This window comes from Cotesia typhae, unplaced genomic scaffold (assembly GCF_013202065.1).
Source record: "Cotesia typhae breed Kobodo isofemale line unplaced genomic scaffold, CoteBio_Ctyphae contig_17, whole genome shotgun sequence".
Classification (NCBI taxonomy): Eukaryota; Metazoa; Arthropoda; class Insecta; order Hymenoptera; family Braconidae; genus Cotesia; species Cotesia typhae.
The window spans coordinates 840,050-853,850 of record NW_027423724.1 but is presented as its reverse complement, the minus strand read 5'-3'; the positions used below and the strand labels follow the sequence as shown (position 1 = coordinate 853,850).

The following is a 13,801-nucleotide window of genomic DNA, read 5'->3' as shown; positions in this document are numbered from 1 at the left end:
CAACTTATTAATTTCACTGATTCTAAACTTTACAATACAAACTTAATTTAAATTCACTAATGAAAAATTATTAATCGAAAATTGGAAATATCAGGATATTCGTGAACTGGTTAGTGTGAACTAACGTGGATAATAAGGAAGTGTGTGGACACTAGAAGTTAGTGAGGACTAACGTGGATAATAAAAGTGTGAGGACACTTGTTATAGGAAAGTGTGTGAACACTTGTTACAGGAAAGTGTGTGGACACTTGTTACAGGAAAGTGTGTGGACACTTGTAGCTTCTGGGACTGAACAGGAAAAATTACCAACGTTTTTGTGAACAAGGCCCCTTTTATCGATGGTTCGAGTTCGGACTTTGGGTTTTTTTGGGGGGAAAACTGTGTCCAATCAGGAAACAGTTTCCCGGGGTCCGTTCCCTGCCCCATTGCATTTTCCGTAGGGAAAGCGACTGGGTCCCGCCCAAGATACTAGCCTATGTGCGTGCGCACTCACACATACGCTGGCATGTACATTTTGTCCTTCTAGTTTATAAAAAATTATTTAAATTTATTAACATTAGTAATATCGCTAATTGTTTAATTCGCTTAATAGTTAGTTCGCTTCATTCATAATCTAAGTTTTATAATTTTATTATTTAAATATTTAAGAATTATGTTAATAATTTCCATCCTATTTCCTATGATAAATTTATGTATTTATAACATTACAATTAAAATATTTTCCTATTGAATAAAATTATTACGAACCATTGATTTTAATAAACACGTGGTTGTCTATTCTTATTTAAATAATTCAGATGTAAATTTAAATTGATAATTTGATTAATATTTCGAAGTTACAATTTTCTATTGGTATCATCTCATTTAATTCAGAATTGATTTGATTTTTGAAATCAGTATAAGTTATTTTGATAAAAGAAATAATTTATTTATAGAATGTTAATGTTCTTTCTATGGTTAATTTTCGTTAAGTTTCAAATATTTTTAAATAGCTGTCGTGCTGTAATAAAATTTTGTTTGTCGTAAGTGATAAAGAAAAATTTTAGTTATCTTAAAAGTACATCTTTTAGGCTTACAAATTACTTTAAAACTCCAAAGAGTCGTAGGTACTTAGTTCTAATTGTTTGGTACTCTTTATGGATATTTAATTACCCTAGAGAATTAAGATAAAAAAAATCCAATGCGTTTTTCTTAGGTTGTTCATTATGTTAACGTCTCCAAGAAAAATGCATTTAGGTAACTTATTTTTAATGTGTTTTTTTTTGTTTCTATTTGTTTAGGAGTATTTATGTTTAGTTTTATGATAGTAAAATGTTTCTAGGTAACTTTTAAAATTATAGGGGTTCGTTATCATAAAGGGTTTTTTTAAAATTTCGATTGTATTTAGTTAGGATTTCGGAATAATTTTAGAGAATACACAACGCAGATAAAATTTATTGTCAAGAAAAAATAAATACTGCTCACGTATTTGTTTAAATGCAAGTTATTGATTCGGACGTAACACTTTTTATAACTCAAAACGATTAACTTAAACGTTTAATATTTAATAATCAAAAGTAAAATAAGAAAAGAGAACAAGAAGAGTCATCTAGCGTTAATCGTAACGAGCTACTAAGTCAAGCGGAGTAGCTTACCGACGCCCGCCTCATCGCGACCGTCTCTCGGCAAGCCACGCCCACAGCTGTGTTACCGCATAGGTATACATATAATACACGTATACACATATACTTACAAACACACTTCTCTCTCTCACACTCTTCTAAAACAAACCTTCAAGAAATTTTTTTGCTACCTAAACCTAAATTATCTAACTAAATTACTTTAATTAACTATTTTAATAATCAATTATTAAATTACCTTTAAACTCTACTTACCTTTTTTTTTATCCGTCTTACCTATTAAGTAGGATTATTTAAAAAAAAAAAAGGAGAAAGTATGGGAAACAAAATCGAGAAACTAATTTGGCAAAAAACATTTTGTATTTATTTCTTTTCTTTTTCAAAAAAAACAAAAAATTTTTTTATATATATAAATATATATTTCTTTAAAAAAAAAAAGAAAAGAGAAGACGGCGTCCGGCTCTCGGTGGAAGCAATTACACAGGACATGTCTGGTCTGCAACAAAAGAGAAAAGAACAATTAAGAGATAAAATTATTTTCTTAAATAGTAACCATGAAGCATATCGTAACATATCTCTATCCCATGGTGACCAAACCATTAAAGATCGCCTCGAGCAAGGCGATCCTTAAACGATCAATATCCTCGTGGTTGGGGGCGAGCACCTCTTCAAAATCTTGGACCTCCGCGACCATCGCTAGGTCCTGGAAACCGAAGAAGACGACTGCCTCCACGACCTCGGGAGGCAGAGAGCCAAACAGGGTCACCAGGCACGAAGCCAAAAATAAGGCCTCTCGCGGACGGACGGGACGCGCCAACCCCGCCAAGGGACGAACCGCCCTTCTCAAATCCTAAAAGTCAAAGAAAAGTAAAATAAATACGTTATTTGAAAAAAAAAAAAGAAAAATTAAAAAAAAAAAATATTAAAATTTTCTTCCTTTTTTTTCCCCCTTTTAAAATTTTCTTAATATTTCTCACTTACCCTCTCTCCATACACCATTAGGGCCATCTGGTATCAAGTACCGTAGCCCTCAAAATTGGTTTCGCATGTATACATTTTTTTTAATGAAACAGCTCACGGTTTGAAGCACACTAACACTCAACCCGGCTGCGCGAACTCTAGAGGCAAGCGAAACGAGATAAGAAAAGATCGCTGTCAGCGTAATGTACAATGTAACACAGTGCAGAATTATAATATAAATTAAATTTAATTGCAAGCACTAGATGACTCCTGCAGTTACTCTTTTCATTATATTAAACTATATTAAGTCAAATCAAAATTTGTAAGTGGCTCTCGCTTATGGGGAATGTGGCCATAAGAAAACCGAAAAACTATACTAGCTTCCCGCTTTTCCGGGGGAATGTTATGTCCACTCCAAAAATTTTTTCGTTAAATTTAAATCACCCGCGCAGATGGAAGACTTCTCCATGCGCGAAAGCCACAATAAAATATAAGCTACGCGACTGCTGGTTGACTAGCGGGGACTTCTGCAATCTCGGCACCGCGAGTATTTAAAAAGGCGATCAACAGCCAACGCCTGTCCTTGAGCAATTAATTCGACTTCCGCGTTTAATTGACAGACCCGTGCCTTGTAAAAGTCCCTTATCTTAATTTGCGCTGCACTTAAGACGAGTTCAGACTCGGTTCAACCGGCAGGCCACGTATTAGTTATTAAATACAATCCTAGAGAACCGGAATCTCAAAGTTCTAATTTGCTCTGCACTTAGGCGAGAATCCGCCAGTAAGTTTAAATAAAATATCTTTAAAAAGCTAAATTTGCGCACTTTACCCTACGGGGGACTGGAGGACGTTAGCTCAACTAAATAATTAAAATTCAGTAAATTAAATTACATAAAAATCAAATTGTGAAAGTGTAAGTTTTAATGTTTATAAAAATAAATCTCAATAAAAGTGAAATCAGTTTTAAATCAGTTCATTTCACGAAATAAGAAGCCCTTAATATAAGCAGCCCAATTCCATCCTAATCCATCCGCTGCAAGGACCAATCACAGGGCCCAAGTCAGGAAAAGGCGCTAACAGCAGCCCCAGAATCACGGATCCAGTAACAATCAAAATTCCTGCAGAGAGTAAGTACATCTATTCACATAAAAATCCGTCAGTCTCAAACGAAGGCGTGGTAAGTTCGTATCTCGAAAACGTCCCACATAAATAATTAAAACAACGGAATCAAAACCTCCGTTGCGTATTCTTTAAACTGTTAATCCAAACCTCCACCGTTTACGCTACCGCTCTAAAAACGCCCTTGGACATAACAACATCAATATAAATCGTTGATTAATCGTCCGGCGTGGCCTCTGGAGTTTTGATCATTTTTGGAAATTTTTATATAAAATTACCTGGCGTCCAAATCGTGCACTAACCCAGCCTGAAGGGTTTCCGGGTTAAATTTATTATATATATTTGAATGAACGAGCGTAAAATACTCTATCCAGCTGGTACCTTTACCACCGGTAGAATTTAGTTGAATTTTGGGGAACAGTATTGTAACAATTCAAATAAATGCTCGTTGATCGCCGAATCCATTTAAATACAGTTTTAATATAATTTAGATATAATATCACTCACTGTCGACGGCGTTGACGTGATTAAAGAATTATAATTAACTTGCTAAGAATTATCGTTTTACTCACATATATACATTGTGACGTTATTTTAACGACCGGGGTCTATTTAAAATGAACGTCACTAGCGCCAACGTTTTTTTGTTAACTTAAGCTTATATTTTAAGGCCAAATATGATAGATAATATAATTTTGAGGATTAAAGATTAATATTTTGTGAGTTAAGTGAGTGTTGATGCCGAGTAACGAAGTGCTATAGTTTTAGAGTGAATTAAGAGAATTGATGTTACAGTTGAGATTTTGGAATTTTTAAGAATAGAGTTAGTTTTAGAGTCAAGTTTTGAAAAATATTAAGGTAAAGTCATTTAAGGTACAATTGAGTTAATTTGAGTTTTGAGTTTTGAGTTTCGAATTTGGAGTTTTGAGTTTTAAGTTCTGGATTTTTAGTTTTGGGTTTCGAGGTTGCAGAGGACGTGGGTAAGTCAGCGTTACCGTGGAGCGGGACAATAAGTCACCGGGTTTCGTTTGACGTTAAGCACCAGTCTAACCCTTTGAGACTTCCAGGTGGAATGCCCAAGTCTAGTTAAGATGCCAACGCTCCAACGTAAAGGAATATGACGAAAGCAAATGGGATCAGTTTAAGTTTTCGGTTACATTTTGGCTAGTTTTGATCATTTTTAGCAAATAAAAATTATCCACTTTTGTTTAATGTTACGTTTACATTTTGAGTTTTTGAGTTAGTATTCCAGCCGTAGTCATTTCCTGAAGAGTATCCACCAAAGGAATATCCGTACTCAGAACCTGAATTGTTTGATTAAAGATTAGAATATTTGGGAATTATTTGATTATAGAGATTTTAGTTTGTGAGTGAGTCACGTTTAACAGTCGAGTTTTGGACTTCGTAGAGGACAGTCGTCTTTGAAAGTTGCCGTGGGTCAGTTCAGGTAATCGGACGTGCGTACCACTTCAGTTCCAAGTTAAGGCTCCAGTCTTTTGCGTTTTATTTGGGCTCCAGATGAAAATACAGAGTTGTAAAGTTGTTAAACATAAAATAAAAGGTTACACAGCATCGACATTGTTTCTATAAGATATGAGATGGCTTTATTTATTGTGATTTGAGCGTTAATAATGGAGTTCTTGGTCAGGAGACATTAGATAGCCGATTCTACAGTATATTTTTATGTTGTAACTAATTTAGAGTACGTTGACAGATTTATTTGAGAATATTGTTCAAGTTGATTAGATTCATTTATTTATTTGAGATTACTATGTTAAGATTTATTTATTTATTTGTTTAATTTTGTAAGAGTAAAAGTCTGTAACGTGTCTATAGCGTTACCTATTGTTAGCTGTATCGTTCTGATAATTTTGTCGTGAGTTATGATCTATTTTGTTATTTAAGATAATGTTTTTTTTTTGTTTAAATAAATATGGATTTTGTTGAACATAAATTTTTGGTGTTGCGAATAAAATCATTGCAATCATGGATCCACTCTCTATTCTAATTACGCTCTCTCTCCACAAATCAGCACATTGAGCAACCCCGAGGTATCCCGTTGTCTTTCCGGTCTTTGATTATTTCGTCTATAATTTGTTAAGTTTTTGTGTTTTCGATTGAGTTCACATCTATTGGCTAGTTTGATAATTTCTAGCGAATTAAAATTATCTAAGAACGTTTTCACTGGTTTGGTAATTCCAGTGATTAAAAATTACCTAGCGCCCTAATTTTATTAAGACCAGGAACCGAAAATCTGAAAGATACCGTCGTATAATGTATCATTTTAGTAAGAAGTAAGTTAATTTCGGCTGTAAGTTGAAAATTCGGATTATAAATTGGCGTCTAATGTCAAAGTCGATAAGTGGGGAAAACTGTAACGATCGAACACCTGGATCGACTTCAAAAATTCAGTTACAATATATATATATATATATATATATATATATATATATATATATATATATATATATATATATGTCGGAGATAATATCGAGCTGGGTTTTCCCAGAGATTGGAAATTCCCAATATTTTAGTTTGTCTGTTAATTTTAAGCAAAATTGTAAAGCATAGAATATTAAGATATTATTTATGATTTAAGCTACTTATATTTTTTATGGTTATAACGATGGGCTTAAGTCCGGAGTGACAATGGTCACCAAACGTAGCCGAGGTCACAGGATAGAAGTAAAAAGTATATAGTTAGAAATATCGACAGACAATGAGGGCTGTCGAAATAATTTTGGAGTGAATAAGTACTTAGGGTACTTGGGAGAGTAGTTCTCGTTGAGCATTGATCAAGTAAGGATCGCATACATCCTGCTGACCCCGGATTCGTTCTCGGTCTTATTCCCAAAACGTCTTTAACTGTTATATCAATCGCAGTAGAATATTTGTAATTAAATTTATGATTTGTACCAGTTAGTGTACGTTATATTTTAAATCAAAGTCTTTATTATATTTGATTATTGTAAAAATAAATAAAGATGGCTGATAATGATCCAAAGGACCCTAACGATGCCCGAACCACTCTTCCTCCGACATCAGAAGTGGGATCAGGATCATCTGCTGCATTTTCTTCTGAGCAATTTAAACTGCATTTGGAAATGCAAAACCAAAGTCTTGTAGAGTTAATAAAGTCTATGATAAAACCAGTGTCACCGAGTCGTAGTATTTCACTACCGAAATTTAACCCGGAAAATTCAAACGCGGATTCGTGTGCTTGGTGCGCGACAAGTCTTATATTATTAGTTAAAAAGAAAGATGGTTCTGATCGTTTGTGCGTTGATTATCGGGAACTGAATTCTAATACGATAGATGATAAATTTCCCTTACCCCTCATAGCCGACCAAATAGCGCGACTCGCTGGTGCAAAGTTTTTCACATGTTTAGATATGGCCAGTGGATTTCATCAAATCCCTGTTGAGACAGAATCAATTGAACGGACAGCGTTTGTAACGCCTGATGGGCAATATGAATATTTGACCATGCCATTCGGGCTAAAGAACGCACCCTCTGTCTTTCAACGTGCTGTTATAAAAGCTTTAGGAGAACTTGCATATACATTCGTTATTGTGTATATGGATGATATTATGATTATAGCTTCAACTATTGAAGAAGCTTTAGACAGACTTCAAAAGTAGTCAGTATTCTCATTAAATCCGGATTCTCTTTTAATTTATCGAAATGCTCGTTTCTCAAAACCCAAGTACAATACCTGGGCTATGAAATTTCTGCTGGGGAAGTCCGTCCCAGCTCACGTAAAATCGAAGCCTTAACTGTCTTACCTGCACCGAGAACCGTAACTCAGTTGAGACAATTCATCGGTCTCTCTTCTTATTTTCGTAAATTTATTCCAAAGTTCTCACAGGTAATGAAACCCTTATACCGTTTGACCTCAGGTAACAAAAAAAATATTGAATGGACTGAGGTACATGAAAATATCCGTCAGAAAATAATCTCTGTATTGACTAATGAGCCTGTACTAATGATTTTCAATCCGAATTTTCCTATAAAGTTGCACACAGACGCTAGCTCTGAAGGCTATGGGGCTATATTAATGCAAAAATTTAATGGTTCAAATAGAGTTGTCGAGTATTATACCAAAGCTACAAGTTCAGCTGAGTCACGATATCATTCATACGAATTAGAGACTCTAGCTGTATTTAACGCAGTAAAATTTTTCCGTCATTATTTGCATGGTCGACCGTTCGTAGTAATAACGGATTGTAATTCGTTAAAAGCCTCTCAGAAAAAGGCTGACCTAACACCAAGGGTTCACCGTTGGTGGGCTTTCTTACAGACTTTTAAATATGATATTGTGTATAGAGAAGGTAAAAGAATGGCTCACGCTGATTTCTTGTTACAGAACAATTGCGTAGTAATTCAAATAAAATTTTACAGAAACGGATAAATTTGACGGAAATTTCCGATGATTGGCTTCTTGTTGAGCAACGGCGTGACCCAGAAATTAGTAAGATAGTAATTGATTTAGAAAATGATGAGATTGCGTCCGATCTTGCTAAAACTTATGAAGTACGGTCAGGGTTACTCCACCGAAAAATCCAAAGGCGAGGTAAAACATTATGTTTACCTATTGTTCCACGTGCTTTTAGGTGGTCGGTAATAAATCATGTACATGAGTCAATTATGCACTTAGGATGGGAGAAAACACTTGACAAGGTTTGCGAGTATTACTGGTTTGAAGGAATTACGAAATATGTTCGTAAATTCATTGATAACTGTTATACTTGCAGAGTTTCCAAGTCAAGCTCAGGCAAAGTACAAGCAGAGCTTCATCCTATTCCTAAGACCAGCATCCCTTGGCATACAGTACACATGGATATTACAGGTAAATTAACGGGTAAAAATGATTCAAAAGAATACGTTGTCGTGTTGATAGATGCTTTCACTAAATTTGTTTTATTATATCATACTCGAAAAATAGATAGTATCAATACTATTAAGGCTCTTAAAAACGCTATATCATTGTTTGGCCCACTGACCCGCATAATTGCGGATCAAGGTAGATGTTTCACAAGTAAAGAATTTCAAGAGTATTGTACCTCACAAAACTCAAAATTACATCTTATAGCTGCGGGTTCTAGTCGAGCTAATGGTCAGGTAGAACGCGTAATGAGTACCGTAAAAAGTATGTTTACTGCAGCCGAAACGAGTAGAAACTCTTGGCAAGCAGTTGTAAATGAAATTCAGTTAGCAATGAATTGCACTACCAATCGAGTCACTAATGCGAGTCCATTAGAATTGTTAATTGGTAAAGTAGCCAGACCTTTTGGAATGGTAGTTGGCCAGGTAGATAAAGAAATAGATATCGCTGACGTAAGGCAAAAAGCTATTGAGAACATAGAAATAAATGCTAAGTATGATAAGTATAGATTTGATAAAAATAAAGCAAAAATTATACCATTTAAGATAGGAGATTTCGTGTTAATTAAGAACGAAGAGAGAAATCAAACGAAGCTTGATCCTAAGTTTAGAGGTCCATTTGTAGTGGCGGAAATTCTCGATGGCGATCGGTATACTTTGAAGTCGTTAGACAATAATAGGACTTATAAATATAGTCATGAGAATTTGAGGAAAATGCCGGAAAGTCATATCCCTATTGAATTGGATATACCAGATGATCATGAGGGTGATGAACAGGAAGTTTCTCAGAATAACTCTGAGACAGAGTCAGAAACCACCGGGGGAAAGACCGAGCACTAATGGTAGTTGATGAAAGTCGCATCACTCGCATCAGGCTGTAGGTCATAATGGCAAATCAATGGTGGTTTGGCCAGAGTGTGATGGGCAGTAGATGATGTGGTGGCGATAAGAAAATTTTACTTCTGGGGGTCAAACTACTTGGACCAAGCTGTAGTCGTAACTGCAAATCCAGGGTGATTTGAATCAATCTTGGTTGCTAAGATTGTCAGGGGGCGATGGGCAGTTGGTGAGGTAGCGGGGGCCTGAGAAGAAAATTGTATTGTACTACATGTGTCATTGGTTGACAATGTAGAAAAGATTTTGAATACTGGTGTACATAGTTGAGTAACTATGGTGGTACACAGTTTTGCTGTATGTAATATACAGTTGCAGACCATTGTGTGCTAAGGGTCTATACCTGGGGTGGTGATGAACATAGCCTGCATGATCGCTGGGATAGACAATCGTAGAAATTTTGAAAAGGCACCTTCAAGAAGCTAAGTCTGTTAGATTTGATAGTCGAGAGTTTTTGTAGCTTAAATGAGCCTCTGAAGAAAGGAAAATTATTTGTTTAAAAAAAAAAAAAAAAAAAAATTGACACGGTTTGTAATAACATGTTTACTGATGCACCCGAGGACGTGTGATCGTCAGGTTGGCCGTGTCGGAGATAATATCGAGCTGGGTTTTCCCAGAGATTGGAAATTCCCAATATTTTAGTTTGTCTGTTAATTTTAAGCAAAATTGTAAAGCATAGAATATTAAGATATTATTTATGATTTAAGCTAGTTATATTTTTTATGGTTATAACGATGGGCTTAAGTCCGGAGTGACAATGGTCACCAAACGTAGCTGAGGTCACAGGATAGAAGTAAAAAGTATATAGTTAGAAATATCGACAGACAATGAGGGCTGTCGAAATAATTTTGGAGTGAATAAGTACTTAGCGTACTTGGGAGAGTAGTTCTCGTTGAGCATTGATCAAGTAAGGATCGCATACATCCTGCTGACCCCGGATTCGTTCTCGGTCTTATTCCCAAAACGTCTTTAACTGTTATATCAATCGCAGTAGAATATTTGTAATTAAATTTATTATTTGTACGAGTTAGTGTACGTTATATTTTAAATCAAAGTCTTTATTATATTTGATTATTGTAAAAATAAATAAAGATGGCTGATAATGATCCAAAGGACCCTAACGATGCCCGAACCACTCTTCCTCCGACATATATATATATATATATATATATATATATATATATATATATATATATATATATATATATATATATATATATATATATATATATATATATTAGGTGTGCCAAAATGTAATTTCTGTGAAGAACTTTTTAAAATTGGAATTTTGAGTTCCGCTTTTAACAGCGGATGTGTTTGGTCATTTTCTGAGATATTTTGAGGTGAGACGATAAATTTGATTTTTATAGAATTTTTTAACCGGAGCTTAGTTTGGGCATTTCCGCTGAAAATTCAAAATTTGGCCGATAGTACCAAATTGAATCTGTGTCTATAGTTTTGTCTGTTTGAAATTGCTATTATTTCAGTAAGACAATTTTATTAGTTTAAAATTTTGTTTTTATTCCGGGTTGAAGTTTATATATTTAAAAATACGTAATTTATTTTGTCAATTCTCTGGAAGTTATAGTTTTAATAATTGCATCATCTTAAGTCAATAATGTTTTCTGTGAAAAGGAAAAGATAAAAAAAAATATACAAATACGTTCTAGGTTGTAATTGCATGTTTCGTTTTTTCTCTGTGAGAAATCGAACTTTTCAAATTATATAAATATCATTTAACTTGAAGTCTTCTGTGGCAGTGTTGCTAAACTTATTTATTATTCTTTTTTATTTTTTTGTAATTCCGAAAGCTTGTCTGTTATTGGTCAATTTATATTTTGAATAACTCAAAAACTATTGAGAATATCGAAAAGCGACTAAGGAACTTTATTCTTAGAATCGTTTCCTCTATCTACAGTTTTCCGCTGTAAAGGTCATTCTGAATCACCCTGTATATATATATATATATATATATATATATATATATATATATATATATATATATTTATTTATTTATTTATTTATTTAGCCATATATAATAGCTAAATTTGTCATTAAAGACAAATTTTTGGGAACTGGGGGAAATAAAGGATAAAGGGGGAAGGGGAGGACCTTTACTCAGTAGGAATTTTCGGTAACTGAAAAAGTAATTCGGACAGCCCAGACCGGGAATCAAACCCGGATCGTTATTAATATAAATAAGATTATAACACTTTATGAGCAGGAAATGTTTTTCATGTTTTTGTGTATTGTAAAATTCTAAAGAAAATGCTTACCTCATTTCCATAAATATCTTGGTCTTGATTAGGATTGATAATAACCAACGTATCACCAATGAAGGTATGAAAATGACGTTGGATGAACCGTTGACTTAATTCAGCTAAGACAGATTCTTCAGTTATAACTTCTAACGCAGCTAAGTCTTCTGTTAGCATGATTTTTGAATTTTCATCCTTATTTGTCTAGATTCAAAAAAGTTAATTTTTGTTATAAAGTTCAAAAGGTAAAGTTCAGTCGATTTGCAAAAAAATTTCAGCATATTGTCGTTTTACATTCCGGATAGTTATACACGGTGGTTTGTTCAAATATAATTAGATGAGTTAGTGAAGAAAGTTTCCAATTTCTTAGACTGTACAATTCATTCGCCTAAAATATAGCATTTTTGCTTTTAAATAGGAATTGATATACACTACTGGAAAATATTAAGGGATCAAAAAAAAATTCCAAATTTTTCGGTAGTTTTCAACAGGCCGTAACTTTGAGAGAAATGGTCGTACAGGAAATAAAAAAAAAGGAAATTGTAGCTCCAAGTGTCTAGTTTTTGGATTAGAACTTCAAAATTATGTAGCCTCCGCGGTTTCTGAGTAATCGTAGAAAAACCAGCAACAAAAAAATTCTCAAAATTTTTTTAGTATTTTTTTTTGGTCTACGGGCGTGGAAAAAATTTTTTTAGCTTAACCACCATAAGGATCGGATACTTTGTTCATTTAGCTTTAATTTCTTTTCTTAAACACCCTGATACGTCCACTCCTCGCTGAGATATCGGTCTTCAAATTGAAAAGGATCTTTTTGTCTTTGATTATCGATATCTCAGCAACCAATGATCGCACAGAAAGTTAAAGGTGGGTTTCAAGAACTTGAATGAATTCCCCTCAACGTCTGTCCATTGTTTTTTCGAAAAAAAATTTTTTCTTTCCGTCACATGAATTTGAAAATGCAACAAAAAAAGAGCTTTTAGTGGTTTTTTGGAAAATCAAGTGCTGGATCGAAAATATTGCGGAAACCACTAATGTTAAGTATTCCTTTTACAGTTCAATATGTCCACAAAAACCTTACAAAGAATCAAATTAATCCAGCCAGCCGTTTTTTTGTTTCACTTGATCGAATTTTTGAAAAAATTAAAGGATCACGTTTTTTGCTCTGAAAAGCTCATAATTTTTAAAAATGAGAAAAAAAATGGTTTTTTCGAGCTTTTCCACATTTTCGTTCCAAAAAGTGCTTAAATTTTCAAAAAAAAAAAAAAAATTAAAAAAAAAAATTTTTTTTGAAATTTTTTCTCTTGAAAAGTTTAAGAAAACAATTACCGCCGGCATTAGCGTTATCCAAAGCGTACCACGTGGAGGTCGCGCGATCGGATTTACGCGTCTGTGTGTGTGTGTGTGTGTGTGTGTGTGTGTGTGTGTGTGTGTGTGTGTGTGTGTGTGTGTGTGTGTGTGTGTGTGTGTGTGTGTGTGTGTGTGTGTGTGTGTGTGTGTGTGTGTGTGGTATTTCAGGAGAATTGAGACCCGGTGGCTCGTCAGTTCCACCGTATTTAATGACTCCAAACTCATTCTCTGAAGGTTTTTGTTGGTTCAATATCAGGTATTACCACCCCTGTTTTCAATAACGGCTCTCAAACGTTCAGCCATGTTTATGCAGACGGTAATTTGAGGCTGCGGAATGGTATTCCAAATGTGCTGAAGCGCGCGCTCCAAAGCAGCTATGTTCTGCAAATTTGGATACACTCTGCGCAACCGACGGCCCATTAGTGCTCTATGGGGTTGAGATCTGGACTCATTGCTGGGTATCGCAACAATGTGATGTCATGCCGCTCAAAGAAGCGCCGGGTAATGTTGGCTGTGTGTGGACGTGCATTATCTTGCATCAATATGAACGATCTCAGATGTTGTCGTCTGCGCAGAACAATGGGCCTTAAAAATTGGTCGATGTAACGTCTAGCTGTCAAATTTTCGCGTACAATTACCAAAGGTGTTCTCCAATTTCGTGAAACGCCGCCCCACACCATAACTGATCCACCGCCGTAGGCAACGACTGGACGGACAAAG

At 34.7% G+C, this 13,801-nt stretch overlaps 1 protein-coding gene across 1 annotated transcript in view; it reads right to left on the bottom strand.

Annotated features, from left to right (window-relative positions):
- The window catches only part of Ninac (STKc_myosinIII_N_like and MYSc_Myo21 domain-containing protein ninaC), a 1,002,000-nt gene that overhangs the window by 528,145 nt on the left and 460,054 nt on the right, over positions 1 to 13,801 (bottom strand). The window contains 1 exon segment of the mRNA XM_074259010.1: positions 11,753 to 11,938. Coding sequence (XP_074115111.1) covers positions 11,753 to 11,938 — 186 coding nt within the window.